Source organism: Drosophila yakuba, chromosome 3R (assembly GCF_016746365.2).
Source record: "Drosophila yakuba strain Tai18E2 chromosome 3R, Prin_Dyak_Tai18E2_2.1, whole genome shotgun sequence".
Lineage (NCBI taxonomy): Eukaryota > Metazoa > Arthropoda > Insecta > Diptera > Drosophilidae > Drosophila > Drosophila yakuba.
The window spans coordinates 9,012,251-9,040,187 of NC_052530.2; the positions used below are offsets into that span (position 1 = coordinate 9,012,251).

The 27,937-nt window shown below is 41.2% G+C and overlaps 3 protein-coding genes and 1 long non-coding RNA gene across 7 annotated transcripts in view; 2 read left to right on the forward strand and 2 right to left on the reverse strand.

Moving 5' to 3' along the window:
• Window positions 1-2,849: 2,849 nt before the first annotated feature.
• On the reverse strand, window positions 2,850-3,330 carry LOC26535965. Its single transcript, XR_001453706.3, has 4 exons — window positions 3,191-3,330; window positions 3,107-3,136; window positions 3,015-3,041; window positions 2,850-2,941 (listed from the first exon to the last, which is right to left on the reverse strand). It is a non-coding gene; the product is annotated as an uncharacterized LOC26535965 (long non-coding RNA).
• A 609-nt stretch (window positions 3,331-3,939) lies between these two features.
• LOC6539875 (endoplasmic reticulum resident protein 44) lies at window positions 3,940-5,593 on the forward strand. The gene is made up of 2 exons (XM_002086723.4): window positions 3,940-4,528; window positions 4,703-5,593. Exons 1-2 carry the CDS (start codon window positions 3,966-3,968, stop codon window positions 5,370-5,372), a joined length of 1,233 nt encoding a protein of 410 aa, XP_002086759.3. The 5' UTR covers window positions 3,940-3,965; the 3' UTR covers window positions 5,373-5,593.
• A 6,630-nt stretch (window positions 5,594-12,223) lies between these two features.
• The window catches only part of LOC6536060 (zinc finger protein rotund), a 37,571-nt gene continuing 21,857 nt past the window's right edge, over window positions 12,224-27,937 (forward strand). The window contains exons 1-5 of one of the 4 annotated variants that reach the window (XM_039376583.1): window positions 12,224-12,716; window positions 13,308-13,926; window positions 20,711-21,274; window positions 26,119-26,220; window positions 27,471-27,510. In XM_039376583.1, the coding sequence (XP_039232517.1) occupies window positions 13,468-13,926; window positions 20,711-21,274; window positions 26,119-26,220; window positions 27,471-27,510 (1,165 nt within the window). In that variant the 5' untranslated portion in view covers window positions 12,224-12,716; window positions 13,308-13,467. Of the gene's footprint in view, window positions 12,717-13,243; window positions 13,927-17,163; window positions 17,302-18,231; window positions 20,106-20,710; window positions 21,275-26,118; window positions 26,221-27,470; window positions 27,511-27,937 lie in introns of those variants that run through there. The other 3 variants (XM_039376584.1, XM_002096634.4, XM_015192053.2) reach the window with 3 other exon arrangements.
• On the reverse strand, window positions 16,743-17,263 carry LOC26535206. Its single transcript, XM_015189433.3, has one exon. It carries the CDS (start codon window positions 17,261-17,263, stop codon window positions 16,922-16,924), a length of 342 nt encoding a protein of 113 aa, XP_015044919.2. The 3' UTR covers window positions 16,743-16,921.

A 27,937-nucleotide genomic window follows, 5' to 3' on the forward strand; every position in this document is an offset into this window, starting at 1 on the left:
CTTAAAAATTATTTGAGATATTTTCCTCCATTTGAACTATTAAGAAGCTTTAATTTTATAACATTGAGACTGAGTGGAAACTATTAGCCTCATACGATGTGGGAGCGTGGTAATTCATTAAAACCAATGCTGGCAAGAGCAGCTCCATAAAAATTTTGGCCTTGTTGATGAGCCGCCCTAGAAAGCCGTTAATGATGTGCCCCACGGCAGACGATTGCGATTGCTAATGTCCCTGAAATGGGGGGATGGATGGGATGAATGGCATCCACGGAAGTGAGCGCAGATGGACAGCTTGGAATGGCTTGCCCGGTTGACACTCGCTAGCGGTTCAAGTGGCGTTGTGCATCTCAATCTCAATCTCGAGATTGACTAATGAAGGACGAGCAGGACGTGTTGATTGATTGTTTTTCCATGTAAATCGCAGGACGAATTAATCAATGCTAATGACACTTTCCCACTAGCTGCAACCATCCAGAAACTGCGTCAAACGGAAATGTCTAGCCGAAAAGAAAGAAATAAGAAGGATGTCCGTGCTACAATTCTACAAATTGCATTTTAAGCGGATTCATGTCCACACTGCTATTTTTTAAAAAAGGATTTGGATTTGTTCCAGAATCTACACCCTGAGCGTAAGATAACCTTGATTTACGTTTGTCTTCTATGCGTTAATTACACATAAGATACTTATGCTCATTAAAGCATAGATACGGATACGCACTGCCAGGCGAAGTTTCGTATCTTAATCATGATTTTATGCTAATGTGTCGCAGCGTCTTGTAGCTGCCAGATTACAAGATACGGGGCAGCGAGAACTCAACTCTTGCCAACTCGAACGCGTATCCCTCAGATACAGTCGAGCAGAGCCACCAAAATAGCTATTTTCAGACAAGACGCAAACAGCATTACATAATGTGGTTTTTATCTAAGGATTCAACAAAGATGAAAACTAACGTTAGAGTAATGAAGCATAAAAAAAAAATATTATTGCTTCTGGACAATATAAATATTATAATATTACACCATAAAAAATTAATAAAATGCAAGCATACAAAAAAATATATAATAAAATATACAAGTCTAACATTACAATTAAATAACTGCTTAGTACAAGTTTGGAAAATATTTTAAATTATGTATTGAGCACATTCACTTGCAATTAGTCCAGGAAGTTATATTTTTCACATTATTAATTGCTTATAAGCTTTTTTTATCAAAGATATTTAGCTAATTGACCTCATTCTGTGTGCCATGTATTTTACACATTAATATATATTAAAATTATATATATATAAACACATAAAACTACAAAAATATAAAAAATATAAAAAATAAAAAACAATTTTTCCTTTTGAGAAGCCTTCTAAGACTAGCAGTCTAAAGTTTTCAACACTGCAGTTGACCCATACCATTATCAATTACTGAAAAACCGCACCGCGCTGGTTTACGCCCCCTTGGACGCCTGGTTTTTTGGCCGTGTCAACCCTTTTGCGAGGCTCGTACCTTGACTTTGTTTTCCTTGCCTTTTGCCTTTGCCATTTGCCACTTCCCATTTTGCATTTTGCATTTAGCATTCAGCATTTAACATTTCGCAGCTACACTGGCTCCCGCTGCGAATTTGTTTGTTGGCCGTCCGCTGCATGCAAGGGTGGCTTTGTCTGGCGTCCATTGCACTTTGGCTCGAAGGCTGGCGACTTACCAGTACATCTATAATTACGTCACCTTGGCGTGGAAGTCATGGGCGGCCAAGAACTTGGGCGGTGCCCCGACCTGCTCAAAGCCTTTAAGGCCCCGCCTTTAAGACGGCTGCTGGTTAGGACAAGTCCTCCAGCATTGACCACAACTGAGGACATGTAAGCCATCCGCATGTCCTGACTATAAGCTGATTTTTTACACAGAACGGAAAGAGATTTGGAGTCTCATCAAGATAAAATAAGTCTGAAGCATTAAATAAGATAATAAATATTTGATTTTTTTTACCTAAAACTAATCATGTTATTCTTATCGTTATTTAAATATTTTTTGTATTATTAAACTGGGTAACAACTTGGTAATATAAACATAATATATTTTATTTTATACATTTTTTGTTCACTGCAACATCTGATAGAATATATTGTTCAACAATTTATAAGCGGCTTGCTGGCAGGAAAAGAAAGTTTAGAAGCTCACGTGTCTAGTGGGTTTTTCTTAGCATGATTTATATGTGAAATATCTTCCTCGGTAGATGGAACCGCAAGTTGACACGTCTTGTGGTCAGTTCAAAAGATAATAACGCAGCACATGTGAACCAATTGTCCCGCCAGGACTGCTTTCCAGTCTGCTTTGGGGTAGGAGTTACAATATTTCCCGGGACCTTCGTTTTGCTGATTTTTCACACTTGTTTGGCCCTTCAACAGCAACAGCTGGCCCAGCTTTTTTATTATTAACTTTTCCGCTCCGATTTTGGTCACGTTTGATAAGCTTGAACTAATAATTCATGAATGGACAGCTGTTGCTACTGCTCCTGCTGCTCTGCGATGATTTTTAAATATGATTTGAATGAGTTTATAAGTTTGTTTATTTATTTAATGTGAGAACCAAATAAACAAGGGAGAGTTCTCCCATAAGGGTGGTTTTGCTTTAACTTCGGATTGATTGATGTCCTTTTGCAGACAATCATTAGCTGCGAGTTGTCGATTTCCCCACCCTTTTGAAATCCCCAAACTGCCACGCCCCCTTCAACTGTGAGTGGCGTTGACAGCTTGCCAAATTGTCTGCTGAAAACTCGTCTTAAGCTGCAGACATCGTCCCATGACCATCATGCATCATTAGCATCCAAGTCTCCCAGATTCTCATCTGTACTATATGTGTATCTGACAAACGCATTTTATTTGGGAGCACATCGATATAATATATTAATATATGTTAATATTTTATTTAGGATGTAGGCACTCCCTATAAGCTTTAAAATATTTTTAGGTTAGTTTTAACTTTTTACATTACCGCTGGAACTTTAAATATGCAGCTCTACTTACATTCACAATCTGTGGCATTATAGCATTCTGCAATTTGAAAAATTATATATATATATATATATAAAATAAACTATTTAACAAACGAAACTTACTTAAAGGTGCATCTACCACTAAAAGGTCACCTGTAATTGTAGTATATATTTGATATCGATTTTAATAAAGGGTAATAGTCTCACAGAATGGAGGTATCAGAATAGGGCTCGCAACACTTAATATCCCAAACATTATTAAAGTGCTACTATACATGTTATATGTACTTGATTTACTGAATTCTAATTATTTAGGATGCAAAAACGATGCTCTTAAAACACTTTTAAACCTTTACCGCTTGCATTTGCGCAACAAATCAATTAGTCGGCTTTGTACCTTTAAAAATATCGTATCGAATTAGTTTTTAATTGATTTCACAGCTTATCTAAATGAAATATAATAAATAATAATATAATAAATATAAAATTTAAAATATAATACATATAATCCAATTTAATCCTAAGCAAAAGTAGTTCAGTAGTTCCTGCCTACGAGATTGATTTATGAATTCCTTTCATATTTTTGTTGTTGGAACTTGTGTTTAATAACAAATTCATATATATTAAATATATTTAAAAGGGGTAGATTTTTTATCATTTAAAGTATGAATCGATGCCAATTTGCCATTCATAGTACAAACATTTTATCTAACTGTCACCACAAAACCATATACTTAGTTTTAAATTTTTACATAAACGAGGAACAAAGTGTATTATACTAGATTCTTCTGGAGGTGCAAGTTTCAGAAAAAGGTATCAGATAGTCAAGGAACTCGTTAATAGCGGTTTTTGTATTGTACAAATACTTAAGTTGGCAATTTCGGTGCGAAAAATTCTGATTTGTATTCATATTACTTGAACTTGGCGTGGCGAAATTAGACTGTTTTAAAACATTTTCAGCAATATCGTAAGTAGTGTGAAGATGAAGGTGGTCGGCAGTTTGGATATCCTCTATTTGCTGGCGATCCTAGAAACCCTACTTTCTCTCGTCGCGGGAAACTCTTCGGTGGTGGTGGTGACCCACGAAAACTTGCAACAAATAATCGACTCTAATGAGCTGGTGCTGCTCAGTTTTTATACGGATTGGTGCCGTTTTAGCCAGATTTTGCAACCCATTTTTGAGGAGGCGGCGGCGAAGGTTCTACAGAAGTTCCCTGAAAACGGCCGTGTGATCCTGGGAAAAGTAAACTGCGAGATTGAAGATATATTGGCAGATCAGTTTGACATACTTAAGTACCCAACGATAAAGATAATCAGAAATGGGTTGATTGGCAGTCAGGAATATCGTGGCCAGAGATCAGTGGAGGCCGTCTTCCAGTTTGTGGAGAGTGAGCTATCAGATCCAATCAAAGAGTTCCATAGTATTGATGAACTCAAAACTGTGGATGTTGGCTTTGGTATAGTTATTGGATATTTCATCTCCAAGAATCATGTTGAGTATGATAATTATCGCAGGGTAGCGAGCCTATTGCGCAACGAATGTAGGTGAGTTTATTATATCCCATGAACAACTGAAACCGATCCGATATCTGTAAAAGAAGTTATGGAGCCTTTGTTAATATGGCAATTATATATAAGTTATATGTGTAATATATATTTATATATTTCCTGAAAATATGTTATTTATATTTTCTGATTATAATATTTTAAAAATTAAAGGTTCCTTGTGGGCTTCGGTGACTTAACTAAGGAGCTCCGACCGCCTGGAAAGAATGCGTTGATCTTCCGCGGCGATCCGTCGATTCCGAATCACAAAAACCAGTACAGTGAGTACTTGGGCAACATGACCAGCTTTAAAGAACTAACTTTTTGGATCGACAAGAGGTGTGTGCCCCTGGTGCGAGAGGTCACCTTTGAAAACGCAGAAGAGCTATCGGAGGAAGGATTACCATTTGTATTGCTGTTTTACAACAAGGACGATGTAAGTCCCATCCAGGAGTTCAAGAACGCAATTCAAAGCCAGCTGGAAAATGAGACGAGGGTTAATTTCCTGACTGCGGAAGGGAAACTCTTTAAGCACCCACTATTCCATTTGGGCAAGTCCCTGACTGATTTGCCAGTAATCGCAATCGATTCTTTCATGCACATGTACCTATTTCCACGCTTCAAGGACATTCACAAGCCAGGTGCCCTCAAAAAGTTCATTGACGACCTGTTCAGCGGTGCACTACATTTCAATTTTCACATGGCCCTCGAAGCTAAGGAAAATTCCGAATCCATAATCGATACCGCTGAAGACTTGCCTATTGTCCACGAGTCAAAGTTTAAGGACCTCAAGCCATCCAAGCACCGTTACACATTGGTCAACCGCACCAGGGACGAGTTATAATATTATCCTTATGTACCATAATCCTTAAACATTTAGATGTAATCACTTTATAACAGTTTTAATCAGATTTAAAAATGTAAATGTATGATAAAAAGCAATAACAAAAATTTATGTTTTTTGATGCACTATTAAAATTAATTTTAGGACCCATTGAATAATATCAATATTTTCGGAGATACAATATTATAAAAATTCTAATAAGGATCTGCATATATATGCAATTAAAGCAATGCTTGTATCTTGAGAAAATGCAATGGGTTTCCCCCATCGAATACATCCCGATCCCCGACTATGCCGTGACATATTTTCACAAGCCCATTACCGACTAGACCAGCATTGAATGCCCCATTTTGGTCTCTGTGACAAATCGAACACCCAACATACATGGGCATCTCATCAGATAGTCAGGAGATGACACGTGCCTTGATATCGATATTTCTAGGAAGATCGCCTCGATCCAGAACAGGAAAGTCGATTTCATTTGAATAAGCCTGGCCGACTGCTCTACATCAGACCATATAACCACTAATAAACTCATTAGTCAAGCAACTCGACATTGTAGATCTCGCTGCAATCTAAGTACAGTGATGTGGAAACACCAGAGGTAGGAAATATATACATATTACATGAAACTTTGATTTATTATTTATTATAAGTTAAAATGCACAATTTGCATACATCCTGTCTGCTTACCGCGACATGTATTTTAAGATCTGTCGCATCCCAATGTAATATCCTCGAGGGAGTATCGCGCCTCTCCTTTTCAGGACTAAGCCTCGATGCTTACACCTATACTCCAATATTGTCATAATTAATAATATCTTTATGGCCATATGCCAGCGCACAAACGAGCGTGACTCGAGATGAAGTATCTGCCACAGCTGCGAGTGCAGCTGCAGGTGAAACTGCCTCTAATCAGCGTCAGCAGCGCGTGCCACTCGCGTTGTCACCTGCACAATTATAGAATTTTCCATAGTCGGGCAGTGCTGGCCACCAAAATGGCCAGGTCCCAAAATGGTGTCCGCCAAGAGTCCGCGCGAAGTGTCCGCCATAAATAACTGCCAATAAATGTCAACGGTTTTGGCGCATTAACATAACAGCTACGTCGAATTCGTTGACAGGTGGCTGCTTTTTCTTTGTGCACAAATCCTACCTGGGCAGCATCTTCCGTCCAACCGTCTACTGGCATCATTATTTCTCGGGCTAAAATTGAAATAATCGCCTTTTAATCACCTACGCCTCGACGGGCTGGCTGACTTGGCTCCAATTACCGCTGCAATCGTTAACTCCTCAGGCTGACAGCCGAGTTGGACAAGAGCCCCTTCAATTGCCACTGGGATCATCAGGCCGATCGACAATAGTCGCGGAAGTCACGTGCGGAAATTTTCAAACTTTCTCAGTTACATTATTGGCCGACAAACATGCGAGTTCTGAATTAAAGCTGGAAAAACTTCCGTTTACAATTTACCTGGTGTCTTTTTTTGGAAATTAACCTAGTTTTTGTAAGATGTTTTTATGTAGCTATTTTTACTGTTATTAAGTGAAGAAAGGAACTAGTACTTACCAATTATGTATCTTTATGACTAAAAGATTCGGGTACGTTCGCTGAGATGCATGTGACAGATAAAACATATATGCTTAACCAGGACCACTAGCCGAGTCCTTCTATTCATGTCCTTCAAGATCTTAAGTACTATAAGATTATTGTTATGATTAAACATACAGGTTCTAGTAATGTCTTAACAGCTTAGGTTTAGTTTAGATGGTAAAGATTTTGTGTGTTAATATATTTGTAATACAAAAAAATATGTACGTTTCGATTTGTACATTTTTGAGATCGATTGAAAGGCATAATTACTAAAAAACTGATTTTTAAGGTAACTTGCATAGGATAGGGCTTGACTTTGTTCCCTTTTAAGTTCCGAGAGATAGTTTTAATACATATACTTAAAATGCAAATACCAATATCTTTTAGTGTAATAATATTTAAGTAGTATCAAATTCTATCCACAGTTATATTTAAATTTCAGTGCGTACGTAGTGCTCAATAACAAACGAGAACATTTAAATGAAAAAAGTATGTATACATTATGTGCTTGAAGTTCCCGCATGTTTCTACTCAAAAACGCGATAAATTTCTAAAGCTCAGTGAAACCCAGTTGACAATTACAATTGCAATTTCCAGTGGTCAAATGTGTGATATTTCAATTAAAACTTAACGGCGCAAGTCATTAAACGGCAGATACAACATGTACAGCAATCGGATGGAAAAAAGAAGCGCAAAAAGCGCATTTGTCGCCAAAGACGGCAAAAATCGACAGCAAAAGCAGAAATATCGCTGGCAGCGGCCATTTGAGAGAGCTCAACATATTCAAAGTTGTGCACGAGCGCGATTCCAATTTCATTTTGTGCTCGGCGACAGGGCAAAAAGCATTTGCGCAGCAACAAATGAAGAAAAAACACAAACAAAACGTTTTTGTTTAATTAAATTAACAAAATACGCGTCGGATGAGGGGCTAAAAACACGGCTATTTTGCACGCAGACCAACACGCCAACACGTGCAGCAGAATTGGCCCAAAGAGTGTGTGGCCAAAAGAGAGAGAGAGGATGACTGGCTTTAAGTTTAAGCCTGCTCTTAAGGCCTGCTCTGTCCCGCTTGCACTCGTCTGCCAAGTGACTCCATCTCACTCGAGCCACCATTCAGTTGGTGGCCACTCACTCGCTCTCCAAGCGACCATAGCTCATGCGCCCTGTTGTCTCGCTCTGCGACACTCTGCCAACCCGTTCTGGCCAATCGGCAAAAAGCAGTTGAAAAACAGGCGGAGCCTCTCCGTACCCCCGATGCAACTTGGTCGGTCGGGAGCCCTAGGCCCTGAGACCTGAGACCCGGCCAGAAGCCCAAAGCCTGGCCATAACCACATGCAGACCCTGCCCCTGCGCCATTGCATCTGTCGGGAGAGTCGAGTCTGTCAACCATTTGGCGTCCATGACCAAGCATGACGGTTATCTGGGCCCTGTTTGTGGTGCGTCTGCTTCTGCTTCTGCTACCGCTTCTGATTCTGATTCTGCCACTACTATCCCATCTCGAGTTCTGGCTTTCTGGCTGGCATTTTGACATTTCGCTCGGAGGCTTCTGGAGACGGTGGCGCCGCACTGCAGCATCTGCTGCATCTGCAGCCACATCAGTTATCTGTTCCGCTGCGGTTTGCGGCGATAAATGTGCGCCATCATGCAACTGGATGTGGGTTTTGCAATGCAATGCGGCATTGCGGCATTGCGGCTCCGTTTCCAGATCGTACAACTGTGTTACCCAATGAAATTATCCCAAAAATATAAATATGCACAAGAAAATTCTATTATATTTAACTTCCCCATGGCAAAAGCTTAAGGAAACTTGGAATTTTGAACGGAAATTGGTGCTTTTTGGAATAAAAATTAAATAACGCTATAGTCAAGTTCGACTAGTAAATATGAGTTACACAGCTGTCGGGAGTGCGAGGAAAAGTTTCGAACATTATTTTGAAATATCGATAAAAAATTGGCAGGAAATATAGTAAAAGAAACCAAATTAAAGCATTTTATAATAGTGTGGCCCGGGACCTTACTGTGCTTTAAATGGTTTTGGCGTATAGATAGAAATTGGCAAAACATCTTTGCAATTTAAAACATCAGGCCATTTTGCCAATAGTGGGCGTGACAGTCTTAGGCGGTTTGTGGGTGAGTAAACGTTTTAAAACAAACTTGAACAGCGTAGAATCTGCATGTCTAATCTCGACAACCAAGCCTTATAAGTCTACATGAACAAACTCGGGTAGGGATTCTGATCAAGAATATATATATACTTTTTAAGGCCGGAAAGAGTCCTTCTACCTGTTACTCTACGAATACCGGGCATAAATACCTAAAAATGTAAATGTAAGCAAACTATGAATATAGGACAATATAAATATACTTTGTAAAATTTATGTAAGTTTTATATATTATACGAGTAATGTGACAATTTGTTGGCACTATTCAAGCACTATCATTTCTTTGTTGCCTAAATAGATTTATTCAGCGCGATCTATTTTTTTTCCAACATATTCCGTTCTATTTACTTTAAGTTAAATATAAATTTAATTTATTTACTCAGGAACACTCAACATTTGGATTGTATATACGCAATTTGCTAGATTTTGTTACACATTACACATGTTTTCGCTTAAAAATTCGCTCAGGAGTTAAGTTAGTACTTTGAAATCAGTAAATTAAGCTGTGGTCCAGACAAAAAACAATCTACACTTACTCGTTTTTCTCTTTTGAATATAAAAAAGCCATTTGAAAACTATTTCAAAATAACTATACGAACTAAATTGACAAATTTGTTTAATCGCTAGATTTAAACTCGTTTACTTCGGCTTTAATTTTATTACATTTTTCTGTCATTTATACATTTAATGTATAATATATATAATAAAATATTTTTTACTTTTTCGTTCATAAAAAAAATCCAAAACATTTTTTAAGTAAATATGGGCGGCTTAACGTGACGAAAAGACACAAAACATACCAAGCTCGCGTCAAAAAATTTACAAAATAAATTAAGCTTTTGTCTTTTTGAATAATTTTCCAACTCCGCAGCTAAAGTTATCTGGATCTCACCAGCCAAAATGGCTGGTCGTCTGCAAATACAAAGTGGCATTGATGACAGTGTAAACAAGAGCGGCGACAGTCGAAATGCGATAAGGAAATGTGCTGCACTCAAATAAATGAAAAACGGCACGGAAAGCGCATAAAATAGCAGCCGACAAATGGAAGACCATAAAAAATATGTAATTGCGGCGGGCGAGCCGTATTAGCAGGTGAAATAATCAAATTAGCTGATAAGCCGAAAGGGAAACTGCTGGACATTAGGTTCCCAGTCGGTCGGAAAACACAACGATGGCTAAACGCAGCAATTTCCCAGTGATTCGAGTGAGGAAAAGCCGGCTTAATCGTATACCTGGCATACTGCTACCGGGGCTTTCGATTCGCAGTCCCCAGGTGGACGTGCCAATTGCATTGATTAACTAAATAAACGGCCTTCCCGCGCAGCACTTGCATTTTAATTTTATTTATTTTGACCTTTTTCCCCGAGGAATGGCAGTGGCAGTTGTCACTGCCGAAATGCGCTGCCTTTTTCCCACCCGCTGGCGACACATGTCCGTGTCCATAAAAAATGCCTTGTCAGGAGAAAAAAAAATTAAAGAAAAATTAAAATTAACAAAAAATATAAAACAGCAAGCAAGCACAAGCAAAAAGAAGCCAGTCAAGGGGCGAGCCGTGAAAAAAAGATATAAGCCAAGTGCTCCAATAAAAATTCCATCGTCTTCGCCCTCGTGCCGACCTACTCTCACACTCACACCCTCTCTTTCACGCTCGCACTCTCTCTTTTTAGCCCGCATTAGTTGCTTTTTTTTAAGAGCGCATCGCCGCTTTTTCCCGACTTGCTCTTGAGCTTGGCCAACACTGCGTATGAGTGGAATTTTTTCAGTGCCGCCGCGCCAACGCCTGAAATGAATATGTGCGATTATTAGCCGCAAAAAAGCGTGTTTCGTTTTTGCCACTGACTTTGGTAGTTTTTGCGAATTTTTAATTTGAATATTACATGTATTAAAAACTCATTACTACGCGTGGTTCGCCATCGAAGTTGGTCAATGGGCTAATGGTCTGCGGATGCGATTTTTTGTCTTTTTGGCGTTTGTCTTATGCGGAAAATTATGCATTTGGGATCGGAACGAATGCAATTAATATATGCTGTTATCTTCATGTTGGGTGTGAAAATAGCAAATTTAAACAGTAGTTGTAAACGGAGTGAACATTAGGGTAAACATTAGGGCACCTGCGTAACCTAACAAAAACATAGTGTAAATAGTTACAACTATTGAGATGAAAGAAATGGATTCTACCTAAAAATGTTTGGCTTCTACAATTTAATACTCTTCAACTGGACAATATTATATATGTATATAAAAAGCAGAAAAAAATGTAATGTTGTTCAATACAATGTGACTGAGAATCACAGGCTTAAGTATTTAAAATAATCAAGTTAGTTTTGTGGAAAGTGGGAGAAGATAATCGTACAAATTGCAGCCAAAATAACCGAACAATTTGTAATACAATAAACTAATTTTCCAGGATTAAGAAATTAAATGGAAAGCACTCTCCTGATAACACTTTTGATTAATGATTCAGTCTTCGGCGGCGGTCTTGAACCTTCATTGCTCATCACTTAGCCGCCCCCGTGTTTTACCATAAAGATTGAGCTATAAAAACGGGGCGCCGCATTAACCGTTCGCCGCGCAACGAGCAGCGTGCAACGTGCAACATGCCACTCGCAATATGCTCATTCATGCTCAAAGTCAAGAGAAAAGAAAAGCCACTCAGGCAAAAAGTCCGAAATCAAATCAAAGTTGCTCAAGAGACACAAAGGCGGCAAAAAGCGAGCTGCAGGAAAAACCACAAACAATTTTTTCCGTCGCCCCGAAGAGAGGGAGAGAGTCCGCGAGAGAGAGAGAGAGCGAGCGAACTACTTTTTGCCGCTGCTTTTGGAGCAAAAGGAGTAAAAAGCTGTTGCGCAGGCGTCGCCGACTGCCCCACAGCACTGCCAGCCACGAGTGCGAGAGAGAGCGGGCGAGCGGAGCGACAGAGAGGGCAGCTATGCTGCGATTTGGCGGCGAGTGCGAGGCATTTGAATGTTTTTTTCGTGGCCGCACTCAGCATTCGAGTTCGGAATTCTTGCGAGCTGGCAGCTACTTTTTGCGCTGCTCGCTGCTGCCACTTCTGCTGAGCCAAAGCCAGAGGCAAAGTCCACGCCAAACTAAACCTGGCCCAAACGGCCGGCCACTCGGCCACTGTCCACCAGTTGGCCACTTTCGCGCGCGTTCCAGCCAAGTGCACTCTGCAGTCTGCCGTCTGCAGTCTTTTTTGCCCGCGTCTCCCAATCCGCAAAGAATTCTGTCGCAAAGTGCAATGCATTTTCGCCATTCCGCAAGTGCAGCTGCTCCCCCAGCTCGCGGTATCACAATTAAAAATCGAGTCGAGTGAACTCGCAAATTGTTATCACCACACGTCGCGTCGTCTGAGTCGGTAAAAAACAAACCAGAAACCAGGCCCTCGGAAGGGTTGAAATTGGTCAAGTGTCAATACGATCGAGGCCGTAATAAACGTGTTTCAGTGCTTCCCTGAATAGTTATTCTGATCCGCTGATCAGCTGAGTGAATGCAAGTGAACGAAAATTGAGGAATATCTACTTACTACGAATTCCGGCTAATTGTGAGAATTTCCACGAGCCACTCAGAGGAGTAAAGTCAGATGGTTAGAAAGTAATGAAATCGTTCTAAGAATCCCAGGAGCAGCGATAGTAACTTTAAATTTTAGTGCCGTTTCCGTTGTTTTTGTCGATGGAAAATTTGAAAGCTAGCCGAATGGAACATTTTATATAGGGCAAAAAGGATATTTTGCAAAATTAAGTTTTTTGCTGCATGTTGTAAACAACAACCCTAATGCTTAAAATCTAGTAATTCAGTAATACGCATATATTAAATGCAATACTTTGATAAATTGCTTACACAATCAAACAATTACCAATTTAAATTCAAATACGGATTCAAATCATTTCCTAAGAAGAATTTGGCACTTTTACAATTTTAGGTTTCTTACTAAATTGTCAATTGTTTTAATATGGTTCGGTGATAATTATTCAACATGATGCATTAAATAATATTCCTAATTATGGCGATGGAAATATAACTTCATTGGTATTTTTGTTTTGTAAATATACCACAATTTTTAATTATAAAAGCAAGTTATGAATTCAAAAAATATAGGAAAGCACAGCTTGGTAATGGGTTCAGTTCCAGACTTGAGGATAGACTAAAGTAATTACGTTCTTACCAAACGGCTTTCCCTACTAGTCGCCTCCAGCTCGATTCCCCAAAAAGTAAATGAAACAATAAAATAAACCAAATAGCGCGTTAATTAATTGAAACGTTAAATAGATTTTCCGAGCGCCCTCAAGTGGAACTAATTAAAAAAGAAAAACACCCTGCACAACCGCCAATCGAAGGTGCTTAAATGATTATGCATGGTACCTGGTACAAGGGACCTCAGTTGGCGCACCATCCTCACTCGAATCCGCACAACAGTTCGCACGGCCACAGTGACTACCACCAGTTTCGCTCGTACCCCTCGTTCGTTGTGACCCCCTACCACGATGGCCATGTCCAAGGCCCGGCCACGCCCACTCCCTGCCCGGCCCCGCCAACGTCCTGCAACGGTCCAGTTCCAGTTTCTATTCCCGTCTGCCACACCGGCGGCCAGGGGTCGCCAGTAATAGTTGAGAGCTCCTTTGCAGCCGCCGCCGCCGCCGCTGCAGCGGCTGCTGCCGCCGCCGTCGGAGGATCCAGTGCCACGCCCCTGCTACCCAGTCCGCCCATCAAGATCGAGCAGGTCTTTGGCGAGCCCTCTTCGCTTGGAGCTGTGGTCGAGGATTACGCGCTGGGACTAGATTGCCCTGTGGAACACACGTTTCGAGTAAGCGCACTGATAAGTTTATATTTTTACGTAGAAATAAACAAGATACTTCCCAATGCGTGTTTTGATTTTTATACTAAGGGTCTGAAAGACTTTTACTATGATTTAACTATGAAAAAACCTTGTTTATTATACAGAACCCGTTTCATGTACTTTGTAACCTATATATACCCGATGTACTATAAGTTTTCCAAAATGAACCTTATCAGATACCTTCCTGAAAAATAATAATTCCTTTGAAAGAAACAACTATGCCTTATAGGAAAAGTTAATATTTAAAAATAATCGCCCGAAGTACATCTATTTGTTACATCGATATTATGGCCAGTGCAAGTGCTCGAAATTAGTGGGTTCGGGAGTTTAGGATGTCCAGAAATCGGTAAAATTAGCTAAGCAAATTTGTATATTTCTTTTTGTTTGTACTTTTTAATTTATCGAAAATCAGTTACATTTATTTGAATGTTACCAAACGTAGTCAGGATGAAAATATTTGTAAAAATGGTGAAAGGTTAGTACCCATGATATTGGAAACATTTACCTACCAAAGACTAACCTCTTTTCATTTACGGACTTGATAGTTATATCAATTTGATCAAAAATACTAGTCTTTATTTTTTTATGTTTATTTCGTAGTAGATATTTGTAACCATTAAATAAATATTTTCTTTTATTAAATAAATAAAGATATTAGGAGAAATTTTATTAAAAATGCTTCATTACTATGAAAGCAAAGGAAAGCGACGAAGCTAATTTTATTTTTAAAACTCAAACTTTAGACATCCGCCAGCTGTTTGCTAGGCAATTTTATAGCAGTGTATGAATAATGTTATTATGCCAAATTACTGGTTAGCATCCCCATTGGAGCAGCTGCTGCACTTGTTTTCCCTCGACTCTCACCACCGAAAGTGGGCGTGCTCCAAATCAATTTCCATAAAATCATCCAATAACACTTAAAAGCCAGGCATGGCAAAAAACCGACACACACAAGTGGCAGACGAGTAAAAAACAGGAAAACAAACACGCCCCCAACTCGAAGAGCGAGAGAAAGGGCTCTCTCTCTCGTCTTCTCTTTGGGGAATGCAAGAGCGCCCCCAAAAAGAGAGAGCTCATGGGTTCGAGTGGTTTTTTGGGGGAAAACGCTCAAGCTTTTGCGTCGCTCTTTCAGGTGGCTCACAGGACACTTTTTGCCGGCTTGGTTCGTGCACAGGATATCCCATAATGGCCTGGCTTTCAAAGCTTTTCGGCTGGAGCATAATGGAGATTGACATGATGGCTTCAAGTGGCTGAAAGAAAATTAATGCAAATCAACAGGTGGTCCTGCGAAGTTTAAGGGCTAGATGGCAGCCAGTGGAATTAAATATTTTAAGGAAAGGGAAAGTAGAACTGATTGGTTTTTTTATTTTAAAAGCATTCCAGAGTTTTGGCATTAATGTTCTATAAGAAGATTACATTCTACAATTATTCTGATTGTAATTGTTTTTTTTTTAATTTTTTAAAATATATTGCGATACAAATTGCTGCACAAATTCGAAGGAATACATTTCAATTACCTTCAAGAAACCATCTCCGAGCTTTTAATGCATCTTTAAGGACAATTCTATTTTTTTCTGCTGTTGGCGATGCAAAATGGACGCACGTTCCTTTCGCTTATCAGGACATTTCGACCACCCAGCCAAACACATGTGTATTTGTGTATGTGTTGAATGCCAGCAAAGGGCAGCTGAAAATCCTTAAACATAAAAGGAAAACAAGCCAAGCAGCCAGCACATGCACATGCACATAAAAACATATGCTACTGGACAGGATTTAGTTTGGGGACTCCATCCGCCGACTCGCTGTTTTTCTGACGCCGACTGCGACGCAAGCTGCGCTGCAAATGCAACTTCTGCACGCTTATATTGCTCTTTCTTAAAGGGTCCTGATGCTGCTCCCTCGTACTTCTTTTAAGCAAATCGGCTTAGACGAGCGTTGCAAGAAATTAATCTTCGTATATATATAAATGGGGGAGGTGAGGGCTCTAGAATATTAAATGCCAAAATGGAAATCCCACTTAGAGATCGTGGCATTTTATATGAAAATAAAATACAAAATATGCAACAAAATATTATATATTATTAAAATAGTACATAAAAATACCTATGCCTAAGAAAAAGACAATCATATTGCATTTGTCAAGATGGTATCAAAAAAAATGTATTAACTTATTTAATTTATTACTTGCTTTTATACGTAATGGTTCTTATTCCTTTCCTTTCAAGTTCCTAGAACTAAAATAGTTCTTAATACGATTCGATCTCTCACTTTTCGATCTTTTAATTTCCCCATTGATCTACTCAGATCAAACAGATGAAACTTAACTTGGGCGGAATAAATTGCAGCCGGGAAAAAGTAGAAAACCATTCAGGAAAATTGCACAGCAAGCGGTAACAAACAAACAACGGGCTTCAGCTGAGCTGGGGAAAACTAGTAAGGAAAAGGGAAATAATATAAACAAAATGAAGGAGAGAAATTGGCGCTCGTGAAATGTTAACGGGGCCAGGAGGGCGCTGAGTTGAGCAGTGGCAGTGGCAGCAGAAGGATATATATCCGAAGCCAACCTCGAGCAGCGACGCTGGCAGAGGCAGCGACGCCGACTGCGAAGCAGGCAGAGCTGAATGTTTTTATCCTTTCTTCGATGTGTCGTCGCGGCATATTCCTCTGCTCCCATTTGTGTGTGTGTGCCAGGACATCACACGGTTTCGCTTTTCTTTTACAACTTTTTGTTATTATTTCGTTTTTTGCTCGACGCCTGCAATGTATTTCTTTCAGTTTGCTGGCGTTTTTTTGCTTCATGTGCAAGAAAAAATAAGCTTTTACTTGGCTTTTTTATGTCCGAGTGTGTGTATGTGTGTGCCAGTGTGCGTGTTTGTTACTGCTGCTTTTCCGAGCTCTACTTCTTGAGTTTCCTTTTCGCGCGCGCCATTTCGCTGCTGCTTTCCACAGCTCCTGCTGCTACTTACCCGTACAACAAACATGGCCATAAGTCGCCGGAGCTCGCTTCCGCTCTGTCTGTTTTCCTTTTTCCACCAGTCGCCGCCTCTGCCGCAGTCGCAGCCGCGGCCGGCGTCTCAGCCGCAGTCGACGTCGCAGTAGCTGCGATTGTTGCATGTGGTCCTGGGTTTGTTGCCTTTGGCGGGCTGCAACTCTCGTTGTCTTCAGTTCGCTCGGACTTGGCCAAATCTATTGGTCGCGGTGCCGCGCTCACGCTCGCGTCCGTGCCCACATCCACATCCGTAACCGTGTCCGTGTCCTTTCGCGGCCGACAGTTGCGGCCACCGCACGCAAGATGGCGCCGCATCGTGACGAGGGCTGAAAAAGAGCAATTAGGATTAGCGGGTTATTATATCCAGCACTTTAAGGACAAAGACATGACTTAAACGACTTTACTACTTTCTTCTATTATCGATACCCAACAACTTAAGCAAATCACTTAGCTATATCAATTACATGTTATTTTTATAATAGGAAACTATTTCAAACCTTATATTCAGCTCAGTATGCTTACGTTTAATAATTGACAGAAAAATCACAAAAATATCAAATTAGTATATTATTATTATAAGTATTAGTATCTTTTCAACTATGTATTAATATAAGTCTATGAAGTCTCCACATAGCTGACACTAGAAGGACAACTAAAAAATAGCTTTAACTGTTGCGGCCCTAAAAAGTTTAGCAGCTTAGCATCATTACCACTATATCTTAATAGTTGGTTAGAAGACGAGTGAATCACACTTTAGTTTTGGGCAGGTAGTTGTGGATATTGCCAACTTTCGAGTACCGGCAAATGGGAAAAAATGCCAAACGATGTTATTCTTGTCTACGCCTACAGCAAGCACGTATTTTTGAAGGAAAACAGGCACACAGGACCTATTATAGGATGTGCACACACACATAAGCGCCGCTTGAAGACGGCGAGGCAAAATCAAAATAATAAAAATCACAAACATGAGCAAACCGTATAAAAGAAACCCAATCTGCCGCTCCACCCCGCTCCTCCACCATCTTCCGCATGTCGCGCAAATTCAGCTTTATTTTCTATTTTTCCCCATTTTTCGCTTTTCCTTCAAGAAAATGCTGCAGTGCGCGCTGAAACTGCAAATGTATGTCTTTATAACGGGCAGTGTGCATATAAAAAAGAAGCGAGGAGGGGGAATTATAAAATGAAAAAAAGGGCAGAAATAACAAAAACTGCAGCGGAGAAAGGTTGAGAGGAGCAACAACACAGTCACAATACACACAAGCGTCTCAGTTAACGCACACACTGGCACACCGTATTCCTTCATGTTTGTGGGTGTATGTGTGTAGACTTGTATGTATAAAACATTCGCGCGCGCTCGCCATTTTCTTTTGCCTTGAGCTGCTGCACTTTGGCTTCCAGTTGGGCTCCTCAGTTGTTGCAGGTTATCCCACGCTCGCTGACGGACGGAGACGCAGACGGACTCACGGACAAGACATCCTGACAGGCGGACGGCAGGACAGCCGGAACCCACACAAACTCACCCGGGAGACCAACAAACCAGCAAGCACTCATTCTCAAATCTTTTCTTATCAGAACGAAATGAGGGAAAATGCGGTACACAGTTAGCTGCAACTTTAAGCCCCATATACAAAATCAAAGCAGTGGCAACAAAACGATGCAATTGAACACCACGATGGCATTAAATGAAGTTCCTTTTTATGTAGAAAATCTACAAAGGATAAGGCTTGTTAGCTCAAAGTTAAATAAAGGATTTTACGAATAAAGTTCCTCAACGAAAGTGCAAAAATATGGATTAATAATGTAAACTCCGAAAAGTGTTAAATAAAAATGTAACGCAAAGTTCCTATCACCCAGTGCAAACTACATTTAATATACAAGTAAAATATATTCATATTTCGCTTTTAACAAATAAAATAATCTACTTAGTATTTTAAATAAATAAATAAAATATTTATCAACCAAAAAATAATCTCTTAAATAATAACAAAATGCTGAAAAATTGAATTCATAACAAATCTGACGGAAAACGCGAATAAAAACTCGCCACCGGACGACTAACTTAACACCCCGCTACTCACTCACCTAGCGAAAATCGCAACAAACAAAAAAACCTAAGCGCCAGCCACAAAATGAAACAATCATAGATGAAAAGTAAACAAAACCCCACAGCTGAGCAAATAAATCAAAACGCAGAGACAACGAGCGCTGAGAACCGACAAAGTGTTTACTAAACAATAAGCGAAACATCAAACCGAAAAAACAAATTGGTCAGCATATGCAAGTAAAAAGGATTGCTACAGATGTCCATCACCAGCATAACCATAAAAACAAAAAAAGCATTCAAAAAATAGCAAACTGCCAGCCAGCAAAACTTTTCAAGGTCGTCGCTGGCAAGTTTCTGGTGGCAAATCATTTCTATTTGTTTCAATTTAGTGTGCACCTAAAAAAAATAAAGGCGGGGAAAAAGTTTCTGAAGTGCACTCCGCCCCCGCTATCTAAAATGAAATAAAAGTTAAGCCCAAATAAAAAGACATCAGATTTGGTTGCAAACTTTTTGTTTGCTTTTTCGTCCCCCCTTTTTCAACGTGAAATGCTTGTGTGCGTGGAAAATCAAACAAGCCGTGCTTCAGTTAGATACATTGCTGTAAGCGTGGGCTTTCCCGTTTGAAAGTGAAATTGTCGAGCGGGAGGGAAAAGCGCTGCCTACATTTGGGCTCCACCGAAGTTGGTTGTCATGCACGAACTCATTGGAAAATACAGCCATTCGAACATGGACATGCTGAAGGATCAGCTGAAGCGTGGAGGATACATGGGCGCCCTCGGACCGCCCACTCCCGGTACATCCACCCCCTCGCCCTTTCTGATGCCCGCCGAATTCTACAAGAGCCTGCTCGCCACCGCCGTTCTGCAGCAACAGCAGCAACAGCAGCACCACAAGTTCTACGCCGGCACGCCCTCGCCCAGTCCCGCCCCCAGCTTGTCACCCACCTCAGGTCGCCACTTGCTGTTTTCCACGGCAGCTGCAGCGACCGCTTGCGTTCCGGAGAATGGTCAAGTGAAGAAGGAGCTCGAAGAGCAGGATCAGGATAACGGGGCGCAGGAAGCCGCCGGACATGAGGAGCAGAAACCCATCATCGCAGAGAACCCAACGCCGAATGTTAGTATGTGAATATGTGTGGAAGTAAATGAGGGGTCATAAATGGGATTTAAGGGGGTTTAATTTTGATTATTTTGGGATACAGATAAGTACAAATAAAACCAGGCTTTCCTGTGTCGCCCTTCTCCTTTATGTGCGCATGAAGCAACCCTTAAATAAGAGTACTTGCCCCACAATTAGAACATAATTGTCGCATGAGACTTAATGTTTCTATCAGTACTAGATAAACGACTTGATATGGTCACTCAGTGAGTAATTTAGATTTAAAACTTAAAAGTATCATTATTTCACAGGGCAGGTAAGTATTTGCGACTATTGATTGTTATTGAGTATTTGATGTTAGGATAAGGAATTCTAACCTTCTTAATATTATTAAAACCATTTGGTTTGTTATGATCGATTCTTAACTCGTCTGTGAATATGGAATGCTTAGAGAGAAGAAGATTCTACTTTGAAAAAAAAACACAGTACGACTCATACGATACAGTATAAATTCGAATAAAAACCGATTTCTTTTTTCACGCTCAATGCATTAACCAACTCAACATTTTTAAATGTTTGACGAAACCCTTTTCACACAGGCAACAAACCATTTTTCATTGCAGAAGCCGCACAACAACAGTGGCTACTCGTGGTCCACCGGCAACAACAACGAGGTTGTCAGTAATAGCAGCAACGGCCACACCAACAACCACACCAACAACCACCCAACAACACCACCCACGCCGCCCAACGAGACGAGCGCCACCCAAGCGACTTCAGTGTCCGCAATTAATTTGAATCAAGCCCAACCCGCATCACAGACGCGTTCAAACTTTGGCAGCTCCATAAAGTCACCACCATCAGAACCGGACGCGGTCGCCGCTGCCACGTGCAAAAGTCAGGAGAGTAACTCTGGCCAGAACCCCACCTCCAACTCCATCTCCATCTCCGACTCCGATCCTAACCCGGCTCATAACCCTAATTCGAATTCAACGGCCGCTGCTGTGGCCGCCGCTGCCGCCGCCGCCGCCGCTGCCAACATGCCGATCGGCGGCGTCCAGGGCCAGAATCCCACCCAGGGCCTGGTCCACTGGATGAGCGCCGTGATGGCCGAGCACATGACCGGCCAGACGCACCACGATCCTGGTGCCGTAGGCATGCACTACATGTGGAACGGAAACGTTGACGTGAGTATATACGGAACTGGATTCACGGGGGCGGGCACAATTCGAGGGGCGTTTGACTTGTTAATTTCGGCCACACTCTAAAAAATCAAAAGTGAAGGCTTATAACGAATTACTATCACAGGTCTTAACTTAATTGGACGATAACTTGAACCATCTGCTTTGAAGACTTTGTTAAAATTACAAAGCGTCAACTAAAATAAATTCGGCATGATTTTCGTTTGACAGCTATAGTTTATTCTGATATTGCACCTTAATACTTTTCAGGTAAACAAAAATATAGGTAGATCAGAACGTTACTATGAAAACTGGAACAACCATTTTTTCATTTTCCAAACACTTAATAATTTGAATAAGGGAATGAAATCCTTTTGGTAATTAAATCTATTCAAGCCAACCGATGGCTTTGCGACGGTGTACAAACTTTGGACTTGTCATTGAAGTTTGTCTTGCAGTTTTTCTCGTCACGGAGCAACTTTTCCGTGATAAAGCAAGTTGGACGCAGCTGCGAAAGGAGGAAAAGTAGAGCATGGAAAACTTTTCTACTTGACATTGCAGTCGTGGTTCCAAGAGACCAATGAAGCTGCGCCATAATTAATATGCAAGCAAACTTGGGCTAAGTGAATTAAATGAGTGATAGCTGCCTGTAAAAATTAAATGGGAGTCTTAATTGCAGTCTAGTTCTATTAATTTTTGTCAGCACTTTAAGTTTACTTGCTGTGGTATTACAGTTTTATATTCCCAAAAAATTCATTTTTTATTGAAAAAAAAGGTCTTAAATAAGTGCCAAAGACAACGACCTTAGCCCTGGAGTCCAGCTTCAGGTCAGGCCATTTCCAGTGATTTGCCAAAACTCCCTTCGATTCCATCAGCTTATCTGCTGCTATTCTTCGGCAGGAGTGGAGTAACATCCTACCACCTTTCTCCTGCACTTTCACTGGGCAAAACTTCGGGCCAACAACTCTTTCGGCCAACTCAACTCAGCCCCTTCGACGTCTGTTCCTAAACCCCTAACCCTTTCCATTTCTCGAAGCAGACGCGACGCTGAAAAAATCCTTTTGAGTTTCCCCTTCCTTCGACCTTTTTACCTTTTTAGTTTTGTTTTTGCCGCTGCTCCTTCTGCGAATTTCCAGCAGAACTCTCTGCTCTCTGCTCGCGTGCCACGGTGTGTAAAAAATCGTACAATTTTTTCTTTGCATTTTTTGTGCGTTTTTTAAGATGTAAACAAGTTTTTCTTTGCGCGACGCGTTAAACATTGTTTTGTTGGTCTTGTTTTTCACCCTCCCGTTTTTTGTTCCGTCTTTCTTTGTTTTCCTCTTGCTTTTCATTGAGCTCCAGCGAGTTTCCCAACAGTTTTTTCAAGGAGCAGCGAAATTATTGTTTTGAATGGAGAGTGATTGTCTCCAAGGACGACGACGTGTCCAGGCAGAAAGGTTCACCTTGGATCTCCACCCCACCCTGCCCGGAATCCCCGCTAAATGGACTCGTTAGCGAGTCCTGGCGAAATCCATTTAAAACTTTGCTACACCCGCATGGTTCTTAAAGGATATTCGAAGTTAATTAATTTTTAAAGTTTAACAATGTCCGCCCATCCTTTTCGCCATTCATGTGCCCTTTGCCAACTGGCTGCGTCAACAATCACGGCATTTTTTGCTGCTGTTGTCACTTGCATTAGCGAAATTAGTTGGCCGAGACAAGCGGTGCCAAGTTGGTAAGGAAGCTCATTAATTAATATTGCACTTAATTTTCGCCAAAGCATCCCTATGCGAGTAGATTAGTTAGTCGGGAATGAATTATATATCCTTAAAACATATTCGAGCTCGTCTGCCGCATTAAGGAAACCACCAACCGCAGCGCGTTGGAAAACAAAGCTTTGCAATTAATACGTACGCTTCAATTAGAGGAAAGAACCGTCAACGAAAAAGTGAAAATTGAAAAGCGAAGTGAATCAACCCGTTCGCTCTGCTCACCCTTACTCCTTTGGCGCCAACCACGATTTGATTTCAGTCCGATTTTGTATCCGAGGCTAAAACTGACTAATGGGGCCAGTCACGGCACGTCGATTTGGGAACGGAGTTCTTTTTCCGTGCGCGAGAAGAGAAATGGACGGAAAGCAGAACCGCCAAAACCGCAAGCAACTTCAATTTTTTAAAGTAATTGCAACAAAGTTGGACACAATTTTTGTGTAGCAACAAAAACAACAGGAACCGGGGACAACATATTCTAACCTCAGAGCTCCCGCTGCACTTCGCGACAAAAAACTAGGCAAGAAGTGAAGTACTGATGAATAGCCGAAGATTCAAATTCCCTTGAAGAAAGCGGCTTGTTCTTGTAGTTCAAAACATACACTCCAATTTAGTGTAGTGTGATCAAGTTTCTAGATCTTGCATTTTTTCAAAACAAATTTTGACAAAATTAAAAATAAAAGCCAAAAGATTATAAGCAAAGCAATATCCTTGGTGAATTGCAAAGCTGTCTTAACCTTTGCGAAGGGCATTGCAGAAATGAGACAGAAGTGCGGATGGTCAAACATTTGGACACGAAAAAAAGCAGAAATGTAGTTTTTTTTTAGCGACTAAATGCGAAAAAAATCAATAGAAGCAGACAGTGGCAACATGACTAAAAAGATGTGAAGAGGAAGGAAATAAAATAAAAATGGAATGCACAAGGAAGAGAGGCAGGGGCAGGATCAGGAGAAGGAGCAGGACCAGGAGCAGGAACAGCAAAGCCAAGGTGAAGGGGCATGGAGCGGAGCGTCTTGTGAGGATGAGAGGGAGTCTGACCAGACCAAGCCGGACTAAAACCCCTGGCAAAGGTTGCTACATTGTGCAAAACACGCTTTGGGGACTGGGTTCGGGGTCCTTCTGGTGCGAGTCCTGTCGGATGGTCAGAACGTGCAATTGCAAAGGGAAAAAATGTTTTAACGTTTTCCGCCTAATTTTTTGCACTTTTTAACGCTGCATAGAGGCGGCTAAGCCACCCAATCTGCCCCACCCCCAACACCCCCAACACCCCCCTGCGCCCGACGTCGACGTCGCTGCCAGCTGCCCGGCGAAGGGGTTAAAAAATTTGTTTTGATTTTTTTCCTTTAGAAACTCTTTGGTTTTTGTGTTTTTTTTTTTTGTTTTTAAGCTTTAGAGCGAGACAGCAGAGGAGAAAGAGAAAGCTGCTGCTGCGCTGTGCCATTTTTTTGCGTTTCGCAAATGTCTTCCTTTTTTATCCTGTCCAGTTTTGCTGCGTACTGCAAACCGAACTTGGCGAAAATGGAAAATGGGAGTGGGCCAAGCGACGCCTTCCTGTGGCTGTTGCTGTTGTTGTCGCTGCCGCTGTCGCTGCTGCTGGACTGGTATTTGGTGCTGGGCTGTTAGAGGGGACTTCCGCCCATGTCCACAGCCATGTCCATGGCTCTGGTCATCTTCATCAGCATCAACATCAGCAGCTGCGTCTGTGCGTGTGTGTCTGTCTCTGCGCGTTTTTTTTCCACTCCTGTGTTCTTTTTAGCCCTCCTACTAACTAGTCATGGCTGCAGGGAGTGGGGCGGTGCAGAGTTGGCCAAAGGAGCCGTAGAGCCAGCAAGAGCAAGAGAGAGAGAGAGCGCGGAGAGGCAACTAGAGCAACAAAGCTAACGCTCAGCGGTTCACACCCACGCACACCTACGCACACACACGCACACCCGCATATGTGTGGGCCTATCACACAGTGGCCAACTCCCCTTGCGCTATGCAACACTTTTTTAGTTGTGTTTTGGCCTGCTTTGTTTTGCTCCGATTTTTTGCGTTTTCACGTTTTTGAGTTGGGCCAACACCAAAAGCCGCCGCACTTTTGTCGCTCTCGTCGACATTCACCATCGCCGTCGCCGCCGCCGTCGCTTTGACACCTCGATTGTGTGCAGCGCGGTTTTCTATTTCAATTGGCACTCACATTTATTTGCATTAGTATTTCGAGCCGTTGGCCACCACTTTTTGTTCGACTTTTCTTGGCGGTTTCCAATTCATGCAGGCCCTTTTTTTCCACCATTTTTTGCTGAGCCCATCGGATACGGAGATCTTGTTACAATTGATCAAGAGTGCAAACTATATTTAGGCACGCTCTGAATGTTTATGTTGTATGCAAGAGTTTGAAAAAATGACGCTGTAAAGTGGATTTGAGTTTCAGGTCACACAAACAGTTATCCGATCGATTAATTATTTCAGGAAATCATCTCATGTCCTAAAGCAAACTATTTATGCTCCAAGGCAAAAATATTCTGCATACGTCAAGTGCCAGTTTTGCTTTTTACGCAACAGGATCTGGACATTATAGGGTTAATAAGGGAAGGGAAACCGGACTTATCTATGGTTATAAATGGTCGGTAGGAAGATGAGGTTAGTTAAATGAAATGTAATAATAAGTTGAGCAACTCATTGTTAGTTGGCCTCACTAACTAATTGGCTTAACATTTTAAGGTGTTTGAGGAAGCGTTTCTTAAAAACTGATTTTAATATTATTAATAATTTGAATTAAAATTGGTTAAACGCAGTTTATATTGGATTGCATTTAGCACTGAACAAACAAAGATCTTATGCAATTTAATTACCAAGGCCAGCGAAGTCGAAATGAACTCATGCAAAATCATAATAATTGTCATATTGTACTTACCGAAGTTAATGAATGACTTACATCTTATACACATAAAATACACTTTTCCAGCTGTTCAATTATGCCATCCTTAATACTCAGAGTCGGCTTAGAAAGTAAAATGAATTCCCACTAATATGTGACATAAATTTTTTATTCCATGTGCTGTGGGCCGGGTAATCGGGTAATCGACCAACAAAACGAACCGCTGAACCAACAAACAACCACAGCATGCCAAAGACATAAGCGATTACAATCTTTGGCCGCCAACGCCGCGCAGTCATCAGCATGCCAGCGAGCATCACCCGATGTCCCTGAAGCAGGAGTACGAGGTAAGTGAGCCGCTAAATGCCAACGCTCCTCGCTTTGGCAATGGCAGTTTATCTATAGATACGTATCCGTATCCGTATCCGAACGGTGCTAAAACATACTGGCATAACTTTATGGCCCGCCCGGTGGTAGGGGCGAAACAAAAACAAATTCTAAACTCGCGTGCCGCCAACGTTTTGGATTTGTTTTGCTCTCCGCTTCCTGCACCTCCCAACATCCCAGGCATCCATCCATTTATCCAACCACCCATCTAGCCACCCATCTAGCCACCCATCTAACCACCCATCACGCTTATTTACTTTCATTGCCCACTGTGTCTGGCCAAAGCCAGACTAGATTTTGCTTTTGTTTTGCCGCTGCAATATTTGTATTTATATTTTCTTGTTGCATTCGGGGCTTCCCCGCCCGACCTAAGCATATGGAAATAGTTTAGAAAAAAGCCGGCTGGCATTTATTTTTTGACACAGCCGGCGGCGGGCCATGTTTATTTTATTCGATTTCCACTTTTTTGTTTTGGCATCGCATCGATGACGACGGAGGCCAGTTCGTCCTAGGTCATGTCTGGCTGAAGGATTTTAACCCACATTTGGAATTTACATGCAATCGAAAGCGGTGGCATTTTTTAGACAACTCTTTTCCCTATTTTCCGCACTCCACATTTTTTTCGTTTCTGTTTCCATCTATCACTCTCGCTGGCGGTTAGAATTTTTATTTATATTTGCTGTCAGTGGAGCTGATGTGTCTGGACTGTTGGTTTTGTCACGCATTCGATTTGCTTTTCCATTCATTTATCAATTATCGCTTGTTTAGCTTTGAATCGCCCTGACAGCTGGCGAAAACATTTGTTATTCGTGATTATTCGCGACACTGTGATAACTGCATTCGCTTTTCGCCGGACATTGTAATGCGATTTGCCGATTTGAGAGTCATTAGAAAATTTTGTGTAATGAATAAATATTTTGACAGCGCTCCAAATTGTTTTATGGCCCTTTGATGCGAGGTCACTTTGGCACATTTGCAAATGAATATTTGATAATAATGTTAAGTTGATGGGGTTAATTAAATGCGTGTGGAATAATTATGAATTGACATTAGAAAACAAGCAATTACCGTGGATTGGCCAGATTAGAGCCGGCAATTGCAAATCGAATTAACTGAATTGCTTTTGGCTTTTCCACGCCGCCAAAAGCGCTTGGGACCGCCTAGTGACGCATTAACTAAATGTCAATCCGTGTTCTCCTTTCCCTTTTAGGCCAAAATGAACGACCACCACCACAACAATCTGCAGAAAGGTGAGTCACCAGTGGACCTATCCCAAGAAGCCACCGGATCACTTGATCTACCCAGTACCGAGCCTGACTGACAACAATGCTCTTGTTAATTAATTGCTCACAAAAACAGGCCGACCGATAATCACGAATTTCCAAGATTCAGATCGAGGCGCGCGAACCGCAGATCTCCCAGATACCGATCTAAATTCACTCGGCGAAGAATGCAAACGCTAAATTGGAAAACGCGTGCGGGCCGCCGAACAAAAGCCGCTAAGACAGTCCGCTCCGTTCCCATACTCCCACGGAGTATCGCACAGAAAGGAAATTTCCCATTTTGAATTTAATAACCTTCATGCCAGGTCCTTACAAGCTGATATTCAAATAATTAGATCTGAGATGTCTAATGAGATACAAAGTTGACATATATTTTACATTACTTCATATTACT